Genomic DNA, 26,380 nt, shown 5'->3' with positions numbered 1-26,380 from the left:
GTTAAGGTATTTATAAGAACAAATTTTACATTGCCAGGTTGTGAAAAATCTCTCTTGTTGGTGTTGATCTTTTTAGCCCTCTATAGATCACTCCAATGGACCTTTTGACATCTGACCTACTGGTATAGGACTGCACAGCATCTGGACCAAAATCCATTTACTAACACCTTATTAACATTTGTAATTGGATACTTTATGGATTGTTGTAAAAAAAAAAAAAAAAACCCAACTCCTTTATTATTAACTTTACTAACATACAGTATATAATTAGAATTACTACCTTTTGCTGCTGGCTTATGTGCAAGTAAGAAACCTGTGACCCTTATTACTGATAACCTATTCACGTTTATAATTGCATGCTTATGGCTTATCAGAAAGTGACTTCCCAGCCAAACAGATTTTTTTATAACCTGGCAAGTTGTTTCAATGAATGACTTTATTTATGAAGCATTAGTAAAAGATTTATTAGGATTAATAAAGTAATTAATTACAACTAATAAACCCTTTATAAAGGGTGCCTTATTAGAACGTGTTACCTCACAAGTTTTTTCTTTTAAAGCAGGCGGTGACACACTTTCAAATCAAAGAGCATGAACTGTGGTGTTGTGTTCTAAAAATAATGAATAGACTAATTCGGGCTGGCAATCATCAGGCAGGATATTTTTGACAAGATTCTCTTTCTGTCTTTCCTCACTTGCCTCACTTTGGCTCAGCTGAAAAAACTGATAGGATCCTTTGCACAATGTGCCAAAGAGCACTTGCGCAAAGTAGTGATTGCATCCTTCGAGGATTATCCAGTTGCAAAATGCCTTACATGGTACCAAAGTGCATAAGCATAAAGAATATACAAAACTAGCAGAAAAGAGCCTACCGAAGTTTCCTTAAGTAAGACACTGCACTGCACTGCACTGCACTGAAGCCTGTTGACATTGAACTCTAGCCAACTGGACCCACTGAGGCCCCGAGTTTTGAAAGTGCTCCATTCAATCAATCATGATGACTTTAAGGTTTAAGCATTTCAGGACAAAGTGGAATATTCTCAGTCTGTGTCACAACTTGTGAGCAGCCACTTTCTATGATTAATGTGCTCAATGAAGTGACAACTTGAGACAAAACTATACAAACGTGACCAACAGCAGAATGTTTGAATTTAGTGATGCACTGCTATGTTATATCAACAGCATCTTTTTTCTTAGTTAACAAAGACACATAGGGTAAGCAGTTCTCATGAAAGTTAAATCATGACAAGGACGAAAAATATCTATCAGGGACTGAGGGAATATTTATCCTGCTGTTCAAACAATTCCCACAGGAGAAAGAGGTATGGGGGGGAAACAGTGCCAAAAGTCTATTCATGGCATATTCCAACATTTGAGACTGACCTGTAAAGAAGTATAGTGTTTGTATTATGGGTACTATTGGATAAAGGTGAGTACAGCATGTAACTGTATAATATATAATACATATAATATATATGTATTATAGGAATATTACAGTTATTATAAGAGTTTAAAAGTATCATAAAGGTACAATAAAGCCACTATAAAGTCAATATTGAGCACCACAGACACAGTATAAGTCCCATAGGAACATTACAAGACATGAAGTGTGTGCGTGTGTGTGTGTGTGTGTGTGTGTGTGTGTGTGTGTGTGTGTGTGTGTTTAGGTGGGGCAGCTGGAAGTGATCCTATTTAGGTACCAGCGTACAGGACTTTTGTTGGGCCCTAACCCTTATTTGACAGGAAATCCACACTTCAGCCGTTAACGGGCGGCGGACTTAAAGCCCTCCAGAGAGAGCAGCAGGGGGAAGAAATGGTTTGAGGTAAATGCCAGACGCCCAGCCCTCCCTCATTAAGACGCGTGCAGGTCATTTCATTTTTCTTTGGTCCCTTTTCCTCCCTTTGGTCTGCCTGTGTGTGTGCAGAAAAGTACCAGCAAGTGTAGAGGCGTGTGTGTGTGTGTGTGTGCTCAGGGGGCTGCAAACAGCGGCTCTATAGGCCCAGGCAGCAGGCACGGAGGTGCACTGTGCACCGTACACACATCACACCCGCAATGTCAATCAGTGTCAGTGCAAAGAAGAAATCCAGACACTCAGAAAATCTGTCTTGGAGCAAATTTTTGTAGATTGGCACCTTTTGAACCGCAGCTAGCCCTGTCCCATGTGCTTCACAAGCCTCAGGTAAATAAGTTAGGTTTGACAGGTGATTATGCATCGAGGGAGAAGATGTTGGAAGTGGGAGTGCTCTTTCATAACAGACCAAAGCAATGGGAGTATTAACTTACACAATTTATTTTTTCACTCAAAGTCCCAGGCGTATCACTGAGGATTCCAAAACGTCAGTCATTCCACAAGCATTGCTAACTAGAGCATGGGAAGCTTGGTAGCACTATGATGTACAAGACTGATGAGCAGCTTTAGTTGAACACTAGCTTAAGATGTAATCAGCGTAACTGACATAAATTTCACAACTGCCAGTAACAATAGGGTCCAGCTCTTGGAAAGTATGATCAAAAGCTACTCCCTAATGATTTCCACTTAATTTGTGAACACTTCTAACGAATTCCAAGAGTACTTTGTCCACATAGGGGTCCTGAGAAATAACTTTCATGATCATATGCTTGCTTTGTTTCTGCATTTTACAAGTGTAGTCTGAAGGTGGACTAAGCCCACAACACCAGAGAGTTGTAAAAATAGTAAAAAAAAATTGGCTGTTCAGACGAGAAACAAATGAGGTTAAATCACGATTTAATAGGTTGTAGTGAAAGTGCTCTACATGCAGACTGTGGACTGTACACCTGTAGTTGCGTTCATGCAGACACTCTGACTTTAGCTGAGGCTTTAGGTAATTTCTGTAAACTAAATAATTTAACCACTATTTGCAGAATTAGCAAATTGTTGACTTTGATGCCCCAAATGATAGCATGCAGTGGCTGATGGCAAGCTACTACCTCCCTTTTGAAAGTGATGCAGGGACACTGAGGTTAATGGACTAAAAGCAACACATAAACAGCAACAATTTTCACTGGAATTCTCAGATTTTTATACAATCAAAAACTTGTGGCATCAAAAAAATGTGAATGATGTCAGCCACAATCAAAATTTACAAATAGTGGCTTTACTGCTCCTCAGAAAGGGGTTTCAAATACAGAGTATTTCTCAATAACATTCAATATTCATTGCTAAATATGCAACAATTAAAGCTAAAGCTAAAGAAAAAAACATTGTTAGGTATTATTTATGAAGAGTATAACATTCAGCTAATGTGCGTCATCAGGACTGTGTGGGTGTGGCTTATCAGATTTGATTGACAGTGGCTTGGAAATAACAACTATCATCACATTTTGATTCAATTGTTGCTAAATCCTGATTGGTGCACCTTTTCTCCAACTGAGTCCCACCCAAACCAAACCAGTGAGAAGAGCACAGAAAAAATATGGCAAATATCTCTTGTGAAATAACCAATACCAATACAATAACAGAAAATGTTTATGTATCTCCATTTCTGAGAAGATGACTGAGAAAATGAGGCTCTATTTTGCCTCTAATGTTCATCCATATATGTGGTTGTCTTTTTGTGGTTCATCTCTTTTTTTAAGATAAGAGTATGCATGCACATCAAAACCAGAGAAGGCAGGTGCTGGGCTGCAAGTGAGCAAATCAAGAAATAAACAACGTAAACAGCTTGCACACTGCAGGGTTCCAATTTCCACTTATTTATTGCACCAAGGTGACGTTTCGAGCACTGAGAGCAGTGGTGCTCAAAACGTCACCTCGGTGCAATAAATAAGTGGAAATTGGAGCCCTGCAGTGTGCGAGCTGTTTATTTTGTTTACTATTTGTTAACTTCTTTTTTTACTCTTGCTTTATCTCTCTTTGTGCCCACATAAACACACGCCTATTTCATGGCCTGCTGAGCCACGTAAAGAGGTGTGGACAGGGGAAGTGAACAGGAGGAGGGAGGGCCAGAGAGATGGTATAGTGGTCATCATCAGGTGGAGGGAAGGAGGGAGGAAGGCTGGTTTCTGAAACTGTCAGCTCCCAAGGCCAGAGCCTGTCAGCACTCACAAAATGCAGCCTCATTTGACTCTTTTTCTGACATGCTTTTTACATCACTGCGCCAACATATGTGATTCTATGATAAACATGTTTTTACACACAGCTGTTGTGCTTATCCAGCTATCCAGCTTTGATTACAGATATCATAAGCAGTTGGCAAGGTGTAGTTCACATGTCAACGCTGCAAATTTCAAACAACCAATACATCAAATTGCACTGTCTCCTTGCAGTGTTAAAGTTCTTAGTCCAGTTCATGCATACACACATCTTGCACATAGACTTTTGGATATCTTTATAGTCTTTTGGATAGTTATCTCCACTGCCCCAAAGCTTTGCAATTCTGAACTTCATCTCATATTTAAATCTCTTCCTTTATGATTAGCACAGATTTTATCGTTTTTTCCTGGACTCACCTCAAGTGTCCAGGTGTCCATGCATTGACCTGGGGCATTAACATTAACAGCACTGACCGTCCTACAATGCAGGATTTACCCCTTCTCTCTAATTACTTTACACCCCAGCTGCCCAGCAAACACTCCCCTTCTTCTGCTTCCCTCCATTCCTGCACATGAAGGAGGCTAATCACCGGTGTGATCTCCCCCTTTTCACCTCTGACCCCCCCGACACTAGAATAACAACCTCCATACCAGCCCCCCGACCCCTCGACGCTTTCCCCCCCAATTAGGAGGGCGCTTTTCCCCTTGCAGATGACAGATGAGGGGTCAGGGGGTTGTCAGACCCCCTTGCTAGTTTCTCCTTGTGCCCACCGAGGGATGAAACAGGAGGACGTCCTTGCCTTGGGGAGCGACAAGGAAAAAGCTTGAGAGATGGAAGTCATGGTGACATAGATAAATGACTGTCGGAGAACTGGGCAGAGCAGAGAAAGGGGCATGTGGAGTGGGGAAGATTGGGTGGGAGGCAGATGGGAAATAAGATCTGTTAAGAAGAAAAAGAAGGTAGTCAAGTGGAGAAAAGTTGAGACTGAAAAGGCTGCACCTGAGAAGAAGACAACTGCAACAGTGAGACTGAAAACTTGTGACATGAACTAAAAAGAGTGAGAGCTTAGACAAAAAGATAGTGTGAGAATTGAAGGATTGAATGACTGAAGGAAAAACAATTGAAATGGAGAACAGGGGAGGAAAAAGACAGAGAGAGATAAGGCAGCGCTTGCTGTGCTGAAGCGCTGCAGTGAGCCATTTTCCTCCGCTGCAATAAAAGCAGAGCTGCAGTCCAATGAATCAAGGCGTTGGGGGCTTTCCTCTCTCTGTTGTGTGTTATGTCCACTGCTAATGGCCAGCAGATGTGGAGGTATTTCACAAGTGTGGCTTTGGAAAACATTCCCGCACATAAATCCAATTAGGTCGGACCCTGCACACGAGCTAGCTAGCAACAAAGCGAGTGCGCTCACAACCGCCCAAACACTCCACAGACACAGTTGACTTAAATAATCAGATTTTTAACAGCAGGTAGAGGAAGATGTAGACTTAGTAATGGTTAAAGACTTTCTAAGCTTAAGTAAACTAATGTTCTAATTCTGGATTTTGGCTATTTGGGTTTGTCTGGGTTTGACATTATGATGGGTGATCAGCTTTGACAGCTCAGGGTTTGCTGTCAGGGCTTTCTTTATCCAGGTGGTTTGGAAAAAAAAAACACAGTTAAACCGTACTGGAGAAAGAAGATCCATGAGAAAATGTTACAAATTGCACTTTCATAACAGGGATTTTGTAAGCAGAATTGGATCATAGGACTTACTACTGAGCCAAATTTGTATCATCAGTTGGAAATGCTCCATCTCTCCAGATCACCGGCAGTGGGATCAAATAATAGAGATTAAAAAACCATGCATGAACTCTGTGCCAAGCTAATATAGCTTGAGGCAGCAAATCTTGAGCATAATCATGTTTCCTCTGGGAGTCATTCTATTAAAAAAAAACGTCACCCTCCCAAAATTTGGTTATTTGTTCCTGACAGTACACAGCCTTGTTTGGACAAGAGACTGGTAGCCAGATGACCTCTGGCTCATATCTGTGATTTCAATAAGGATTTCATTTTAATGGGGTGATATAAATGGCTTCCAAACCATGAGTACTCAACACATTAATGAAATCTTTATTGAAGTGATAAATGTATGTCATTAAGTCCTTAAACTGCAAAATTGGCCTGAAAATTTAGCATCATTCATTGTAGTCTGGCAAGCATGAATAAGTTATTTACATGGGATAGACATTCTAATGCTTGACTGAACTGATTGGCAGGCCTTTCCTGCCTAGTTGAGGTTGTTAAGCTATTATTGGACAATGACTTTTCAGGGAATGGTCAGGCACTGGTCTAAATTTCTGTTTTTAAAGCAATGATAAACATGGTGGGTGGTCTGAAAACATCAGATTGCCCCCACTTTATGCGCCAATATCCATTTTTCAAATAAAACTGTGGAGAAAATAGATTATGCAGTTGCAAAATTACATTTTATTTTCTATCAATAAACTTTAAGAGGTGACAGGTGAAGTAATTATTACAGTAAATTGCATCTACCCCCTGCTTTCACACTCACTAATCAATAATTTAGTGTCCAGATTGTTTTTCTTCTTTTATCTTTCTGTTGGACGTGTCAATCAAGACGTTGAAGACAAGACAGCAGGACAACTTTTGATGTTGAAAATAAAAATAATGAAAAATGTTCTGTTAAAGGAAATTGCAAAACCTGTAACTGGTTCATACGATCAACGGTCTAGGCCAGGCCAGGTCATAAAAAAGAAGATATTTTGTTCACATTTGGGCTTGACTACAGCCAGTAACTGGTATATTTAAATAAAAGGGATGACTGACCATGATTCACATGACCTGGGCAATAACATCATCTCAGCAATTACAACAGATCTGACCTCAAGTCAGCGCTCAGCAGCAACTGCAGCTTACTGTGTCTGGATCATGAGCTATTGTTTCTAGCGTGGCAGCTGCTGCATGCTTGTCTGGCACCTCGTTCGCTGCTAACTGGCCCCACGTGTGTAAAAGGACAGGTCCAGATACATTACTGGTACTTTCTGCACACACATATACACATACACTTGAATATGCACTTTAACGTACTCTGAGGTCCATATATACAGGCATAAGCGCACACCTTGCCACACGCCACAGACAGACGCACGTGCACACACACACACTCACTAATCCCCTGGCTTTAGTGGCACAGCGGGAGTGCGGTGGTCTTGTGTGGCTTTATTAACTGGGGTGGGGCAGGGAGAGGTGAGATGGTAGAGTGAGGGATGGAAGGATGGAGGGAGGGGGAGAGAGAGGACAGAATGGGGGTGCGCGGGGGAGTCCCACCAGGTGCTAATAGATTTCCTGCAGCTTTGAAACGTTTGCTTGCGCTGGTCCCTTGGAATGGAGTCGGGTTTCATCTGTGGCAAATTACCCGGACCGAGGTTTGACCTCCCTTCAGCACACACCCCAGACACACGCCTGCGACACACATTCTGACACACACTTACCAAGTGGGACAGATGAATGCACACAGGGGGAGATAAGAAGACTATCACTGTAAGGTCTGTGCTTTAGGTATGGAGAAGGAGTTAGGATACATTTAGCCTAGCCTAGCGTAGCAGAATGCTAGGGGGGAAACAGTTAGCCTAGCTTTTCCCAAAGTTAAAGAAATGCTTATTCACACACACACATCTTTTTTTTTTTTTTTTTTTACTCATATTGAAACAAGAAATATCAAGAAAATAGTTCTAACACATAACTGGGGTTAAAAACAACAAAGATATATCATATAAGTAAGTAAGTAAGACAGTTTTGGACAGAGCTAAGCTAACTTCTTAATCCCTGTCTATACATTAAAGGAATAGTCAAACATTTTGGGAAATAACTTTACATTCATTTGCTTTCCTGCAGAGTAGATGTAGTACATAGTAGATGTAGATGAGAAGATTGACACCACTCTCCTCCAGTGGTGTTGATGTGTTTGAGGTACCGGTGGGACAATGAATACGTTAATGTTACAAACGGGAACGTCCTGCTCCAGCAAAAGTTCAGCCCTGTCCAACTCTTTGCTGGACGACCGCTGCGTTTTTTTTTGCTGAGCCCTATGCAGTCCCCCTTCCTGCAGCCTAAATGTACTGCCCCCATTCAAATGGATGGGAGGTCTGCCTTTTTTTAATGCATTGCTGGATTTGGTCAGAATGCGGCCTTAATGCTAAACTAAGCTAACCGGCTGCTGCATCACAGTGCTGGATTGCCAGATTTGGTCTGAATGCAGAAACAGAGCTTTTAATATGATGATTTTGATATTTATTGCTTATTTATTGTTTTGATATATTTGAAAACGTAACATTACGTTCTGCGGCACCCACTTTGGGAACCACTGGTGTAGCGTCATGTCATTTGACGTCCTTAAGGCATACGAACTATATCATACAGACAGAAGAAGCAGTCACGGTGCAGTAGCCTGGAGGTGCTGATCTGGAGTGTGAATGTGATAAAATTGTTGCTTTTCTGGAGCACTGACCTGCATATCCTGTCTTGTAGACTTGTGTCATTGCAGGGATGTGGGTTAAGATAGAAAACAATAGGTACGTGTGTTTTGACGTTGCTCTGAAGGGTTTTAACTTTTTTAAGACTCGTAAAACGTACCAATGTGTGTCAGACACTGAACATTACGCAATAGAACGGACATGCTGCAGCAGTTTGTAACATTTTGTACTTGGATGCATGCTTTTATTTATGACATATGTAAGACTGGAAACAGGAAACAGTTAGCCTGGCTCTGTCCAAAGGTAACAAATCCACCTCTCACCACCCCTAAAGCGCACTAATAAAACATTATATCTTGTAGCTTCATTTATCCTACAGATATCAGAATGATATCGGTCTTTTCATGTAACATTCAGCAAGTAAGCAAATAAACATATTTCCCAAGATGTCAAACTATTTCTTTAAGGTAGTTAAATGTGTCCTGACTCCATGAGACTGAAATTCATATAAAACTTCTCAGAAAGAAAGTTAAATGCAGGAACTGTTCCTTTAACACACTCACACACTTCCAGTGCACTAATTATACATTAACACACATTTGCACTTACTCAGGTTCCAATTATCCCTGTGCCACACACACACACACACAAAATTGGTACATGCCAACCCTTTGATTGTTGTGGTGAGAGAGGTGCTGCACTTGCCTGTTTGAATGCTCGTAATTTCACCCTCTCTGCACATGTGTGTGTGGGTGGTGTTTGTTTGCGTGAGTGGTCCAGAGTGGAGATGAGGGGTTGCAAATTAGTCAGCAGATTCACATTTGCTAAAGGAAGTAGTGCGTATGTATGTGTGTTGATATGTCTATGTATGTATGTGTGGGTGTAAGTATCTACAGTTAATTTGTTGTGTGGACATATTTTTTTTATGTTTGCACATATGTGTGTGTGTGTGTGTGTGTGTGGGCTTGTTAGGAAGGTGTACATCTGTGTATAGCTCCACTTGTGAGATGCAGCCGAAGGTTTAGCCACAGCAGAGGCTTGTCGTGTCAGAAGATCTTTAAGAAAGTCAACAACTTCCTGTGTGTGCCAGACCTTGGCGCTCAATCACACAGTTAATATAAACCGTCAAAATGCTGACTCGCTGTCCTGATCAGACAGCTGGAGCTCACAGCAGAGGAAATAACTCACACTCAACCAGTATAAAAGATGTCGGCCTGACCTCATGTCTGAGTTCTGTAATTGACTATTATCAGATCTTTCTGATATGTGTCTGACTGTGTAACGAGAGACTGTGAGACTCATCGTAATTACTCGTCTAGCAATATTAGTCACTGTTTGTGACACTAGGCATTAATCTGGTTTGGTCTGTGGGTCAGTAAGGCCAAACAGTTGGTTAGTTGGTAAGTAGAGAAGGAACAATAATTAACAGTCATAGGGGCCAGATGCTGACGAATCCTTGAAAATTCAATGTACTATTAACATTTACTCAGTTTGCGTGACTGAGTCATGCTGCGTCATTGCTTTGTGAACAAATTATTCTAATCAGCAAAAGCAATGGTCATTTCCCCTAATGGGTTGGTTCACCAAAATTACAAAAAAAACCCCACATTTTCTCACTTGTCCCAAGCCATGCAGACGGTTTTGGTTTTATTTGCCCAGTTTGAGACATCTGCTGAATCCAAAATTGTATTTTATGTTTGTGTTGTTACATTGAAACTGTTTTGAAAGCCGTCAGAAAGAGTGTTTCCCATTTGGATAAATCACAGACCCCAGTGTGAGCATTTTTCTTAGGAACTACTGAAAAAATAGTCCCTGAAATAGAAGCTGTTGACAGAGAATAATGTGAATTATCCAGAATAATATGGACATTGTTCCTAGAAAAACACTTTGTTCTTGAATTTTATAAATGTCATTTGTCAATACAGTGAGAACCACAAACTTTTGAAAGTTAGGTAAACCAACAAGTTAAATTCCCATGAAAACAGTTTATGAAACACATTGTTTTTGCTGAAACAATAAAAGTGTTTCCAAGAACTCTCACTTGAAGAGTGGATCAACTTTTTCCACCAGTGTTTTTCAATTTTCCTGTTCGTTTTGACAGTTTTGACAGTTTGTTTCTTTTTCATTTCCAGTCTGTCTGCAAATCTGTACAACTCCTCTGTTTTCTCTTTTCCCCTGAGATAACGTCAATTCACATTTCCAGTTAAAGATAACTAATACAAAGTCCTGAGTGATGCTGGGGATTCAAAAACCACATCAAACCTCTGGTACTGGTCACTGCACAGCCTGATGAGGGAGGGTGTCCCACATCTGCCCAGGGTATTTTTTTTTTTGTTTTCCCGACCTCCAATTTAGCCTCACTTTCTCTGCGGCCAAAAAACATGAAAGGAACATGAAAAGCAATGCTACCAGACTGCAGCAATTACAACAAAGTGAATGCATAAATGACCAGCAGATGAGTCACAAAGTAATAGAGCACCCAACAGTGGTGCAGAGACAGCGGAGCAGGTGGAGGATATTTAGAATTCAAGCTGTAAAGCTGGAAAGACGAGGTAAAGCCCTCTGTTGCCAATTGTATAAACCTCCGGTTTTCATAAAGCTTTTTTCCGAGCCTTCAGGTGGTTCAAGTTACATAAGAGCATGTAAATAATTTATTTTTCTAATTTTCCGAGGAACTGCATAATTGTAGGGTTGTTTTTACACACAGGAATTATGCAATTTATGCCATCAACATCAATTTCATCAAGCTAACCACTTTTGTTTACATGGAAAATATAGGAGTCCTCTCTTTATTTCTCTTGTTATATTTTTAGATTTTCTTCACTCCAAATTTCAATCACACAATCAATCTCAGCTGCAGATCCTAATGTCCCCCTTCAATACACTGTGATTCTTACTGTAAGTTATGATACACAATTACATGGAATGTGACATATTCATCCAATGACGTTATTCACCTTCCAGAGTGAGAAGTACAGTATGTTCATGTGTGGTCATGTGTGGTCTCGTGGAGATCTACACATGATGTAACTTGAAGTGAACTCCAGACCACTGTTTTTGAAATACACACCAGACTACCAGTTTCTGTCACACTTAACAAAAATTCCAGCACAAACATTAAGTAGATAATAGAAGTCACTTGGGTTTTACAGCTAGGGCATCTGTATGCTTCAAATGATGCATTTGCCAGATTGTCTATCAGCATATGAAGCCGTCTCCCCAACACCTTTCCCCAACAACTGAAGCTGAAGGGCTGTGTTTACAGTTTGTTGTACTTGATTCTTGTTGTGGTGGGGCATCACGTCACCTGATACTTTGGCCCATTATGCTGTTTGATGTCTGTCTTTAACTATAATGTCCTTTGTTGTTGTTCTGTTTGTCTGACAATCGCCACGGAAGACCTGAAAGGATACTAAACTAAACTAAGTTTTGCGACTTTCAAAAACTGAATCCAACAAGAATTTCCGTTGCAGGCAGCGATAGGCCAGGTGTGCGGAGGTGAGAAAGTATGCAGGCTTTGAACTTCTCTTTCAAGCTCTCTTTTTCATTCTTCATGCAACTCCTTCTGTCCCTTTCGTGTGTACAGCAGCATGAATACCTTTGAGGAGAGATGGGCCGTAAATGTGCGCCATTATCCCCATTTGTACAATTAATTGCATTGAGAAAACAAAGATGTGTAGTAGAGTTTTTGGAGAGAGATCAAGGAGGCAGTGACATGTACTATGTTGTTTCAAGCATACTGAACCTTTAGAATCCAAAATATCTGTGTAACTTTAGGGCTAAATAATTATTCAGAATCATGGAGTCGGGTAATCAAATTTGTGATGATAAAAGCAAAAATGATCTCATATCAGCAGCCCAACTCTGAGGATAAATAGGACTGCATGTTACAGTCAGTGTTTTTACATTAACTGTACAGTAAACTGAGACATTCTTGCTCAGGTATGTTTTTCTGAAACATGCTACCTGGAGCCGCTTAACTTATACGCGTGATGAAAGAATGTCATACTTTTACTGTAATTGCCTTCATCGTAATCTAATATTTAAAAAAAAAAAAAAAAAGATAAGAATGTAAGAAGTTGTATGCATTGGACCGCTGACCCTCAGGGTACAGACTCTCTGAATAAGAGAGGCACAGTGAAAAAAGACATTCTGTGGGGAAGAACAAGATACGCTAAACATATCAATCTCAGCTTCCTCTGAAATGAGATCCCCTTGTGCCTTTTAAGCATCACAAGATATTCATTACAGCAGTTGTGATTGGGTTTTGAACCTGTGCCAAACAAATGCCTTCATGAGGTGTTTGAAATTTAAATGAAGGGGTACGAACTTCATTTGGTATTTGGGTGGTTACAAATGTCCCTCCTGAGCACAAAGTTGAACCTTTAAAATCACACAGACGAGCTAGAAGACGGGATATGTGAAGACAAACCAAAACCTCAATAATGCCTTGGTGGTCTTATCCCTGTTTTTGTTGTGAGTTGAGGTTCTGAATGCTGTTTTTATTTCATTCTAGCCGCAACCCACAAAGTTATTCTTTCTTCCCAACAAGCATGTTGCCTACTACATCCTTTGTAGCCTGCATCTGCGCAAAAACAGAACTTTGTCAGTGGCGGTCAGCTGGGTTTGTCTGTGGGCACAAAATCAGTTTTATGTGGGGACAATGAACTCTTCAGTAATCCATAAGAATACACAGAATAGGAAGGGAGAATGCATAGACCATATCTTCTTCATCTAGTACAGTGAGGAATGCAAGAGTAAGCATTAGCTGAGAAGAGGGAGAGAGAGGGATATCTGGGCAACACATGCATATAAATGGAGTGGTGAGGTATGTGACCATTCCTGGTTAAGCATATGGAATCCCATTTTATACATATGGGATCCCATTTTATACAGCACTTCTGATACACAAACAACATGTGACACCATCTCTATACGGCTTGTAAAGCCCATTTTGGAAAAACAAATCTGCCGAGGTAATGAGAGGACTGTTAATACTTACAAATGTAATTACTTACATAATAAACTTTTCATATTTACTCTGGAGGCCGTTTACTTGCGGGCCTTCAAGCTAGATATCAATCAGTGACAGAGGGACACAAGTCCAGAGACTTAGGATAACAATCAAAAACACAACACAAGTGACCTCTCAGTGTAAACCAACTGGGTCATCTTGTTGCCAGACGCAAAATCCAGAGCCCCTGGCAGGAAATCCACCGTGTGCTGTTGACATTGCAACTCATCCGTGACAGACAAGGAATAACACTTTTGGGGAGGAAGAGTTTGGAAAAAAAAAGTGGAGTCCAAGAAAGACAGGGTGCTGTCACCGGAAAACACGGTTCTTAGCGTGATAATAAATCTTTCATACAATATTAATCCAAGGAGAGAGAATGCATTAAAAACAGAGATTACACATAGTGAAAAATATGCTATGGCTACAAAATATAACAGACAGGGACTGTAAAATCTGTCAAAATCCAAGAGCTTAACATAAACTACAATGTCATTTCTTTATGTTAGGATTATTTTTTAAATTGGTGTTCAATTTTCTTTACAGATTGCAAGGTCCATCAAGTTTTACGTACCTAAATGGGCAGTTTCAAAACCTTGTGCTCGATGTTGTTGTAATCAATTTCTGTCACAGGGTCAGTAAAATATGTAATTTCATATTATTGGTCTCTGTATAGTCATTCACCAGCTGTGCTACCAACAATAAAGTCCATTTTTTATTAAAAAATAAATACTGAAGACATTGTAATTGGTCTCATTTAAAATGTCCCCAAGCACCTAATGGATTTTAGTTATTCTTCATGGGCTAGTAGTGTACCTTACAGAACTAGGGTTGGTTTTTAACGTCCATAATAAAGAGTAAAATGAGCCTGTAGTTTGTCCTTGGGGGGGCAATGAGGAATAGTGGCTCTAAGAATCTAGACTTGAGCACAGCTGGTTTCAGGTTCAAGTGTAAAGTGGACCGCGCTAACGAGAAAGTCACTTACCATTTGATCAACACGCAACAGGGAAAACAGAAATTACTGTAAATTTATGACCAGAGGCACATTATGGGTCATTGTTAATGGACGTGTCCTTGAACCAAATTCAATGTTGTAGAGAGATGTGGCTGGACCTACGCCTCCGTCATTTCTTTTCCTGGACATTGTTGATTTTGGCTGGACGTCAGTTACTGATGTTGGCTAGACACTGGGGGAGCAGACTCAGGGTGCTTCCTTCTCATTCTCACACACATTTGGATGGGAAATGTGTGTTGGCAATGTGACAGAAGTTAGTAACAGTAATCTGATCCACTGTGGATGTTTTGCAACAAAAGAACATCGGCCAGAACTCTAAAACGCAATGCAACAGATAGTAATCGTAAACTTTTATTCTCAATATACCTTATTTGCACATGAATGAACACATTTTTCCTCCCCAGGATTATAAACAGTGTTCCTTTTTCTTTTTGTTGAGAACAACATTGGTTTTGTTCAAATTTTTACATGACTGATTCTGGAGAATCAAGTTCCACTAAAGTGTAGCATATTAAAGCACAATCGAGGGAGACTGACAGAGAGGCCCACCAAGACCCCTCCAAAGCTGAGACTGGCGAGGGGTGACTTGGTGGATGCCTCCATCAAGAGCCTGCCTTAAAACCAAAGGCAGAGAAAGATTGACTGACAGGCCCGCCAATCGTCTGCCAAAGAGTGGCAGCAAGGTAACAGACACAAAAAACACACATTAAGCAATCCTCAAGATTCTAGAAATAAAAAGGCCAACCCACATGATCCATACAGAGAGCACCAACAGAATCAAAAACACTTCATATCACATTGAGAGTATAATATTATTCCTGAGGTGACAGCATCTGATTTTAGCACTTAAGATTAGAATGGAACATCTGGACGACTATGGAGCTCATGTTTATTCTCCAATGTTTTCTGTGCATTTCTCAAAGGATCCAGTTGGAGCATTTTAGGTGGGGTGTAGTTTCACTCATTTCATATCCGCACAATGTACTTCTCTGCCCAAAGTGACTTAAAGGACCATACCAGTGTTTCTACAAGTTTTAGGTCCTTAACTAAAATTCATGCACATTTTATAGCCTGTTACTGCTGACTATTTTCCAATTTTTCCAACTTTTCTGTTTCCATTAAGGTCTGTTCAGTGCAAAATTACATAGCAGACTCTTCAAATTTGTGTGTTCATCAAAGTGAGCATTAAAGCTGCTATAATCAATATTTGCATAATAACAATGAACCAAATGATTATGAATGTGTGAAAGGAGTTGCTTCTATAGTGATGAACCGACAGAATTATCACCCAACTCTGCTGTTTCCACAGCTCTATGAAGCGTTTCAGCGTCTTTTCACTCATTGTTTTCATTTTACAGCCTGAAACTTTACTTTACCACAGGCAGATAAAGTTATCAGATAAAGTTAGCAAGTAGCTGGTGAACATATACATTTAGCAGCTAAAGAGCTGGATATTTCCCTCAGGACGTGGTGAAGACCAAAAACAGAGCTAAAAGAAGAGTGAATATCGGACTTAATTGAACACAAAAAACACTACTACAAATGAATGCTAACGATGCTTCATATCTCTTGGATGTGTAAGTAGGCAAATGTTTTCCCTACATGTTCGCCATAACAACTTTATAACGAAATTTTTTTATAGCGTGTTGCAGTGCCCCAGATGGCCAAAAAAAAAATCCATTGATGCAGGTTAAGGTTGTGTAATCCATCAAAGTGAACATCAAGTCTCAGTTCACTATTTTCAAAATTCCATTAGTGTTACTTGGGAATGCAATCCAAGTGCTGATTGATCTGAAAAGTCTGGACTCAAACTTTACTTTTGACAAACATTAAAAAGGCTGACTTCAGGATCACTGTAATGAATTACACAACTCAGGAGAGCTTCAAGAGTCTGCCATTTCATGTTACTGTAAGCAAAAGATTAGAGACTGATGGCTGCCTGGAAGATATAATCTGAAACTACAAATTACAGTGTGGTTTGTGTAAGTAGTCAGCTGTAATGTAAAGTATCCATAATTTTTGTTAAATGGTGTAAAACATGCAAAATCACTGGTACGACTCTTTGATAAAAGTGAATCACACATGGCTTGAACCAATCAGACAGACTGAGTCATGCACTCAAACATCACACTGGCCAATCAGGGTCCCTTTCCCCAGGCGTCTCAGACCAGAGTGGAGCCAAATGCTGTCTCCCCAAGAGAAAGGCAGTAATAGCTGATCATACCTTATCATATCATGAACAAAATGCCAGACACCCAGAATATTATGCTTCCCAACATTACACACTAAAGCAGGAGCACACTGGATATGTTTTTTTTTTTTTTTTTTTAAATCAAATTGTCAGCCACTATCATGCAGCACAGGGAAAACAATTTATGAGACTTACATCTTGCCTTGGTAACGTTGCATAAATGTTATATTACGATAATAGGTTTCTCCATGAGAGAATAAGAGAGTCCTATATGGCACTTGATATTCTTGATAGTTAATAAACAAGGAGCATAAATACCATTGTTAGTTTCACCACATTGTTTTAGTTGGAATATTATAGTTGAAGATAGAGAAAACCTTGAGAGTAAAAAGTGCACCTCAGACAACTTACTGACTGAGTTACTGACGATGATGATGATGGTTTAGAGATGGTGATGGAGTTTTGCTACAAAATATTATTGAAAATATAGCAGGATTCCTTGATTTGACCTGGAGGAATAGCTATTTAAAAAAACTAAATGCATAAACAAGTGTGATGCTAGAATTTAATAGTGATTAATAGTGAGAGACAAATATTACAGCAGTAATGTGGCTCATACCGCTTAGTAGTTTCCTGCAAACATGCGTCATTGTTCTTGGAATATACACTCGTAAAAAGCTTATATCTGATATCACTACAGTCATATAATGGTTACTGTTCTGGCAGGTCTCTGCCTTCTCACTAAACTAATGAGGTATCACATATAACTTACATATGAATCATTAAAACCTATGATTGTCCATACCTTGAACCAACATACATCTTAATAATGTTAAAACTGTATGATCACTTCAAGACAGTGGTGCTAAACGAATTGGCAAGTGCAACTAGTTTAAGTAAATTTTTATATCAAGAATTTAAAACTTTTTTTTTTTAAACAATCACGGCCAAGTTTTCTGCCTTCTTCTTCTGTTTTTTTTTTTTTTTTTTTCCACATATTACTTCCTGCCATGCCAATAACGTCCTCTAATCCTCAATATTGTGTAAATACATAAATTAACAGCAAGAACACAGTATGTCATTCTCCACATTGTCCATTTGGCACGTTCAGGATGGATTTATATTTTCATCCAGAGAGCAATAAAATGGTTTATTTGACTTTAATCCTCACTGATGTAATTAGTTATACAATGAAATTTAGCTGCTTTATGAGTCCAGTTTTGGTCCTGTGAAATGTATTATAATTTATTATTTTGGCAGATTTCTTCTACTCTGCAGCAGTTGCTTGGCTGATTAGTGCATTTTTTAAAATATAAATCTGAACGTACTGCACTCAAGACGACACTATTTCAATAAAACCATCTACAGTTAATAATCTGTGAATTTTCACGCATAAGTCAGGTATGTAAGAAATGCAAAAGAAGGCACACCAAATGAAACAAGATTAACTTATATTGGAGAAAATGAAATACAGCAGTAGAGAGGATCATAAGTGTCGACTGACTGCAGTTTTATAGTGATTTCCGCCCGGTGCAACAGCACACAGTATAATATACTGCAAGAGGAAACTGCACTACTACACAAAGAGACAGAGTTGATCTTCAGTCAGGAGATCAAGCTATAAACACAAATAACAGATGAACTGATGGTTAAACGTTTGCACTTTGAATCACAGTGCAGACAGTAGTCATTTAATTTAAAAAGTGACAGCAGTGAATACAAATGTATCGTTTTCCTTTTTCTTGTTGACCAAAATGTCAGATACAAATTTTCATGTCTCCCGTTCATTTTCTTTAGTAGTGGCAATAAAACAAACAGTAGCATGCTGTCCTGACGCTTCTTTCAAATAACCAATAGATTGTAAAATAAATAAATACTACCACTTCTTTCAATTCAGTAGCCACATTCTACAAAGCTAAAGGGTTCAGCAGAGTCACGCAGTCCACATGGCACTAGACATTTTGTGCACTGAGCACACATAGGGTATCAGCCAGGCTCATCCTGATTGGTCAATGCGTGCTATGGCAACAAAGTTTTCATTGGAGCGATCCATCACCAAGGTGGGAAAACCAGATAACATTTACCACTCCTGATCAGGGCTGATGGTTAGATGATCAGCTACAAAGTTGAAATCCTTACACTCAGAAGCAGGCGCTCTGTGGCAGTTGAAGAGTTGGTTTCTGTGCATAAACATAACAATGAACATGATTTCCACACTGCAAATACAGTATCTACATGAAAGAACACCGCAGTGAAAGTAAAAACGATGCATCTTGCAAACCCTCAGAGACACTGTGAAAACGTTCTGGGAAGTGATATCTAAAAATCCGGCTGAGACAACATTAGTATCAGCAACCCAATGGAGGCAAATGAAGGGCAAGAGTTTGTGGTGGAACAATTTGGCATCTCTTACTGCAATCTTAGCTGAATTCTTGACCACAAAACAATAAATACCTAATAACAAACCACTGCAAATTGAAATTCAAAATAAATTGTACACTTGCAGAGAGCAGCGTTGTTTCTGGCAGTAGTGAATAAAACTGCTCAACATCTTCAATAAACATAAAGTCCCCCCCATCGTGATTTAAATCCCTCTGATACTATAAGGCAGTCTGATCTCTTTCATCAGTGACATCAAGCCAGAGAAAGTTCAGAAGTCGCCAATCATAATCTCTGGATTCCTCTGGCAGGGACCAGTGAAGGGATGAAGGATAGTTGTAGGTTGGGTTCTGTTACACATTTCTTTCATCACTTGTACCTTTGCACCTGGTAAAATCATTTTGAGAAACCCCTGAAAAAGAAAGTATCAAAAGAAGGAACTGGCAGGATTTGGGCTCATAGGGTTTTTGTTTGTTTGATACAAGCACTTCTCATCAGGCGTTCATCATTTCGGTGGCAGCATTGCATGCTGGTTGCCATGTTGGAGATAAAGAGGGAGGGTGAAAGAGAGAGAGGGTGTGATCAGGATTGTTCAGAGGTCATGATGGGATGGCGTGATGTCTGGAGCCATTCAGAACCCAGAGCAGCACCAGCTGAAGGGCCATCATTAACCAAAGTGAGGGACTCAGTCCGGACGCCCCGCCACAGTCAGGGTCCTCCTCCTGGTGTCGAACAGGGATGAAAAAGAAGTGAAGTTACTGTTTGTCAAAACCAGCACAATAAACACTTTTCAAGTGACCATTTGCTAAACCCCTCCCCTGAACAGAAATTGTCCAATCATAGCTTAGAAGCCATAACTAGGCACAGCAGACCTGTCAAACTTTGGATTTCTGCAGGTTAAAAGGATAAGGCTGGGGATTTTCTTTATTTTTCTTAATGTCAACAAATCTCATGTGCAGAGCCAAACCGACAATGGACTGATCCTTCCAAGCATTGTGTGTGTATGTTGTTGTCCAAAAATAATTAAGAACATGTCAATGAGCCACACTGCTGCACTGGGTGAAATGTTCCTTTGCCATGAAGATTACAGCCACAGTAGTTTGTTCAGGAACAGCTCCAAATAGTAATAACAGTGACCACGTTTTCAGTCTTGGAACACGTCCTCCAAGTGGCCTCTAGACAGTAGTATAAGCAGAACTACTACGCGTCCTTGGTGTCCGCAGATGTCAGTGTACATGTCTGTTTGGGAGTATAATTGGGGCATAAGGCAGGTGCCACTGTGCATGTGATTCCGTTTACAGTGCTTTGCTAGCTTGTTGTACTACTTATCACAACCTCTTGACTTTGTACTACATTGTAAATTTCTCAAAGAACTTCATTACATCTTAAGAACCCTTTAACAGGATTTTTATTTTAAAACAAGTCAGCAGGAAACATTAAAAAGTCAGTTAGAGGCTAAAGTTTCAACCAACTCATAGAGCTAAGGATTGCTTAATTTGGCCTGTTAGCTAGCTACAGCTAATAAAATCTGCTAGCAACAGTTGTCATTTCAGCTGGCAAAGTCAACAGTCAGTAGCTAGAAGCCTGTCTGAAATCAAGGACCCACTGTTTTGAAAATTACTAAGAATGAGGGTTTGAGGGTTAAATCTTCCACCGTTATCCCTGTAAACTGCATACATTCAATGCTAGAACCAAAAGTTCAACAGCTCTAGCAAGGCTGGCAGGCATCAGGTGGGGCTTAGCAAATGGTCAATTGGAACAATGCAGGGATCAAACAAGAGGTCAGAAAATACAAAAACTTCAAAATGTCTTTTATACTTGATTGAAAAATTTTTGAGTCATTATTTGTGAACAAAACGGTCCCAATACTCTCTGAAAGCTTAGCATCTGGAGAAGTATAAGGGGAAGAATGTCTTGGCTTGATATTATTTTAGAGAGGGGAAAAAAAAAAGTTGAGAATCATTAAAAAAGACATACAAACATCTGGATGCAAATGAGAAGTGAACGGTCTGCCTTAGCTAGAGTCTGGCTACATCTGTAATTAGATGTCAGCAGATATAGAGTCTGTTGAGTCAAATACTGGAGTCTATTGCCTGAGACGGATAATGATAGATGGGGAAAGATACAAAGAGCATGGCTTGAAGTTCAAAGTCAGGTGAGACAGAGAAAATGTTGGCGAGAGACAGAAAGAGAAGGGGAGGTAAGTTGGGGGGAGGTGAAGACAGATGGTGGTAGAACATAAGAGAGAGTGACAGGTGAGAAAGATAAGGGCAGGAAAACAACGGAAAAAGACATTAAGTAGTGGAACAAAGCTGAAATAGTAAAAAACAGAAAGACAAAGTGAGGAAGATGAGCGAGAAAACAAAAAGAATAGAAACATCAGGAGAAAGAGAGTAAGTATGAGCCAAAGACTGTAAGACTGAAATAACGTTAATGAAAGAGAGAAAGAGATAGCGTTATGGGACTGACCCGAGACAGCACATGAACAGTGGCAGCAGTAACATGAGCAGAGAGGAAGCCAATGGGGAGCCTGCGCTCCTTCGGCACATGGCCTCATCCTAACCATCAACAGCCAATCACAGAGCAGGAAACAGAGAAAACAGAGAGAAAGAGAATCATGCAGCAAAAGGTCCATACAGTTAGCAAGAAGTTACAAAGCAAAAAAGGCAGGAAAATTTGATTAATGACAAACAGTATTACAGGACAGATGCATTCACTTGCGAGACATGAGTGTGGGAGAAAGAGTTAGTGTGTGGGCGGGTGTTTGTGTGTTTATGGGAGTGTGTGTGTGTGTGCATGTGTGTGTGTGAGTTAGCAAGACAGTGCAGGCGTAAGAGTTAATTCATAAACTTTGACACTGGAAAAAGACTATAGAATGAAAACAAACAGGGCATTCAAGCACAGAGGTTTCACACGCAGAGATTCTGTGATGCTCATAAAAATGTTTGTTTAGTTTAGTTATTCATAAGTCGAGTTACAACCGACTGTTTGTCTTTGCGTGGGAAATCTGCACACATACTGCTTTCGAGGGATTGCAAAAAAAACAGAAAAGAATATGACATGCACCATGTAAAGATATTAGTGATGGAAAGGTGCCATGGGTAGAATTTCTTCACTGATATATTGTTTCCATATCAAAAGTGCAACTTGAGGATTTTGGGCTCTGGCCAGTGAGGCTAAAAGTTTAACAACTTTTTTTTTTTTTTTTTTTTTTTTAACACAGAGTGAAATCCTTCTGGTCTCTATTTTTTATTGGTCCCCATTATGTTTCTCTTGCTACCTCTTATTTTCCAGGTGAAATGTCCAGACGTATCAAGTTGTTTTCCAATAACGGCTGCCAATAACAGGAATTTTGGACATAGGGCTGGTTATGAACAAAATGATGGTCAACTAAAATTTATATTACAATATTTTATTGTCACATTTGCCTTGATAACGATGAATGTAACAGTAATGTGTGCATACATCAAATACACACATGCAATATTTTCTACCTAATGTCGCCTCATTTCTGATTTGTTTATCCTGAATATAGTAATTACATTTGCTCTCATCAATATGTTTATATTACATATGAAAGAGGTTGCTTGTAGTGATGAATTCACAGAAAATTTTCACCCGACTCTACACTTCCCCTCACCTCTACCGAGTGTTTAGCATCTTTCCTTGTTATAGTTTTATGGCCCACAATTTTGCTGTTTTAGTTCACTTTAACAGCTCTCATTAACCATTTCTCCAGCAGAAGCAGGAAGCGGTTTTCAGCTAAAAAAAAAAAGATGAGTGAATATTTAACTTACATTCAGCGGGTGGCCACATACATGACTTCAAATTAATACTAATGTTGTTCCATATCTGCTGGATGTGTAATTACAGTAGGCAACTGTTTACTACCATGAGAATTTCATGAGTTGTGTTTTTAGCTTTTGGTGGTGCCCCCAAGTAGCCACAAAATCAGTTAATGCAGCTTTAATTATTTTGTATTCAGATAATTTGTTTCTCAAAATTTGCAATATAAATAAATTGAGATTGATAAGTTGCCTCATAATGTCAGTGATGTGATAAATTTGGTTTACACAATACATGGCAGGTTCAGATCTACAGATGACTATCATGGTTTTATAATAGTGCTGTAAGTGCTGTATGAAACTGTTTGAGGTCTGTCTTTTAATCTGTAATCAAGCCTATGTTTTCCTTGGCAGTAGACTCAACTGATTTTACCAGTGAAATCCAAAAACAGTAGCCTCGAAGCTCACCCTTTCATTTTTGAATTCCTTTTCTGATTTCAGACTGGATTTTCTGTAAACTTTTTAAAATTCTTAGGAGACTAATAAAGCAGTTACAGTCTCACTGTTTAGCAGCTTGAGATGATCATGTATGAAACACTACGCACAGCACCCTTACTAAGAAATTTGTGCAATTCAAATTGTTCTCAACCAGAAGCGGTCCGGGTCTGATGAAAGCAACTTACGTGTTCATTATTATCAAAACAGACTGAAGGGCCTTTCCTGTACCGAGGATTTTGAGCCACTTTACAGGGATCAGGACCATCAGCTGGGTTATTTGAGTCAAGAATATGACACAATTTCCTCTTAGAATCAATAATAGATTACCACATGGAAAATTATTGAAGTAGAAAATCATATCATTGTGTATTAACTCCAAATCAAGCAGATCCAGTATAATTGTGGAAAGACTATGAAGACTTTGAGCAAGTTGTCTCTTTTTGGATTCGAGCACATTGCTCAATACTTCAATCATGTGGCACTCATTTTCAAGCATTGTGTTTTCCAAGAGGCTTAATCTATAATTGACCACAGCCCTGTGTGTTTGAGAGAACATCATAGATTTGTTTGTAAGCTATTGAGCAGATTTCACCCACACTACCATCTGCCATACAGATACAGTGAGAGAAACCTAGTGTAGAAATAGCTCAATTCTGTCCAAATCCAAATCTTAAACGTCAATATCCACGGAAATGCGCACTCATTTGTGAGGCTGTGGGAATTAGGAGATGCTAACAAGGGAAATAGTGAGTGGTGACAGTTACAGATGATGGAAAACAGTCTTTTTACGGAAGCTTGGGGACAGTTTTCTGTTATTTCCTTTCAACAGAATGTCAAAAATCTAGACTCATGTCATAATCAGCCTCTATACATGATTGTGTTGTCAAAAACACAAACTATTTAAACATCTGCTCACTGAATTTAATGTACAGATTCTCTGCAAGATGACAGCTGTGTGTGTCTGTAAAAGGATACTTTGCTGTTCATCCTGTGTTAATGGCTTGGTGTCACAGGATGAGCAGGTGAGTTTTGCATCAGCAATGATAAAGACCAGGTTCGTCTTGGGCAGCTTTTCAGCATGGTAGAGCCTGGAGAGGAGCAGACAGACAAGAGACACCAGAGCAGTTGTTGACACCTGGGCTTGAGTCCAGGAAAGATGGAGATAAAATTTCATTGAACACAGGAGATGCAGGAAGTTGAATATTTAAACAGAAAGCAATGAAAGGAAGACTGCTTTAGTCTCTCTGTTAAAGTAGCTGGAGCTGTTAAAGTAGACACTAATTATTCCACATACAGGACTAAGCAACACTCCAGTAACCTTTAATCTTTAATAAAACTCTTAACTCCAAACACAATGAAAAGCACAGTGGATTGCTCCACAGTGAAGTTTCCTAACTGCTTTTATTCCCAACGGAACACAAACCTGCTGTGCCACCCCACTGTCCTCCAAGACCTTTACTGAAATCCACATGTCGCTGGTGCACAAATGATTTTCTCTGCTTTTTTATGGCGGTCGTTAAAATGAAACGTGTGTGCGGCTAATGTGCAGGAACGCCGCGTGGCATGCGGGCAGGCACTCCATTAGCCGGCACGAGGGGGCCTTAAAACAGCGTATGTACGCACACATGTGTGTAGTCACACACACGAACGTGCCAGGACGGTGGTCCACACAAGTGACTTGACTTCACCTTCATGGCATGTGAATTTTTACAGCCCTCTCTCTTAGTGCCACCTCTGGGGACTTCATTTGTGTCTCATGGATGCAAACGTATTGCAGCAGCTCTGCGAAGGCGTTTGGACCTTAACTATAATCTGTAAATATGTATGTATGAGCCTGGTGTGCAGCCGTCTTGTGGATTATTTTACCTGGAGCAGTTTTCACAGTCGACTGTGCCTTTGAAAGACATGTTCTTGGTCTCAAAGAAGTATTGAGTTTGCTCGTTGATGCAGACCTCTTTACTCATGGCGTCTGCCAATTCATCATCCATTTCGGCTGTGAAAGGACACACAAGCACATTGAGGTAGATTCAGGATTCATTTCAGGATCAAGTTTAACTTTGTTGGAGGCGTCCAATGGCCCAGTGGCTAAGACGCATATACAGCACTATATAACAGCAACGTCCCTGCTTCTATTCTGGCCAAGAACCTCTGGTGCATGTCATCCACCTCTCACAAGACAATGTCTCTTTCAAACAAATGCAAAATGCCAAAAAGTTTAAAAAGTCTAACACTGTCAAAGGATATAGTTTACACTGGAAGAAGGAAGCGCTGCATGGTTTTGATGGCTCATAAAACAGGTGCTCTTTAGTGGGACAGGTGAAAGTACAAAAAAAAGGATCCAGGAAATCTTGCTTAATATTTGTCCTTAAGTGGTGCAGACAGCCACGGGAAAAATTAGGGCACTCCATACATACCATACACGCCAAGAAATGTGAATCTACAATAAGGCATAATAATGTTAAGTGATTCACATTAAGTGGAAATATAGTAAATCCTGAAAATACCCAACAAATACTAGCAATAAGCAATAATATTCAAAAAATTAAAAAATGAGAAAAGATATATGTCCATGCAAAATCTATGACACTGACTTCACATAATACCAATAAATTCAATTAATTTTAATTAAGAAATAAATATATACAACAAAACAATCATATATATATATTTATAAATATATGTATGTGTGTGTGTCTGTACAAAAAGACTTGCAACGAAGCAATAAGTTACAGTAAGTGCTTTTGCACCAAAAAAGGAAATTCCATGAGGCTCAAGTGTAGATAACCAAGTCTCAGTTTGACAATTAGTTACCTGATTCCCTGCAGAATGGCCAAATAATTAGAGCAAGTGCTAGAGTCTATTGCAAATCAAAATTGGCATGTATAAGGGATGAACAAACACATCCAAATTTTGCCAGATCAAAGAATATTACATTATGCTCAGGTGAGTGGCACTAAAATATTGAAGTATAA

General features: G+C 39.6%; 1 protein-coding gene across 4 annotated transcripts in view; it reads right to left on the bottom strand.

The window, feature by feature from the left end:
* Nucleotides 1-18,395: 18,395 nt before the first annotated feature.
* The window catches only part of LOC121891211 (voltage-dependent calcium channel subunit alpha-2/delta-1-like), a 104,561-nt gene continuing 96,576 nt past the window's right edge, over nucleotides 18,396-26,380 (bottom strand). For all 4 annotated transcript variants that reach the window (XM_042404016.1, XM_042404017.1, XM_042404018.1 and 1 more), the window contains 4 exons: nucleotides 25,275-25,401; nucleotides 24,384-24,496; nucleotides 23,594-23,676; nucleotides 18,396-19,847 (listed from right to left, as the gene is read on the bottom strand). In XM_042404016.1, the coding sequence (XP_042259950.1) occupies nucleotides 19,725-19,847; nucleotides 23,594-23,676; nucleotides 24,384-24,496; nucleotides 25,275-25,401 (446 nt within the window). In that variant the 3' untranslated portion in view covers nucleotides 18,396-19,724. The remainder of the gene's footprint in view (nucleotides 19,848-23,593; nucleotides 23,677-24,383; nucleotides 24,497-25,274; nucleotides 25,402-26,380) is intronic.

Source organism: Thunnus maccoyii, chromosome 23 (genome assembly GCF_910596095.1).
Source record: "Thunnus maccoyii chromosome 23, fThuMac1.1, whole genome shotgun sequence".
Taxonomy (NCBI): domain Eukaryota; kingdom Metazoa; phylum Chordata; class Actinopteri; order Scombriformes; family Scombridae; genus Thunnus; species Thunnus maccoyii.
Note: the sequence above shows the minus strand (reverse complement) of the source record. Positions and strands in the feature narration are given on the sequence as shown.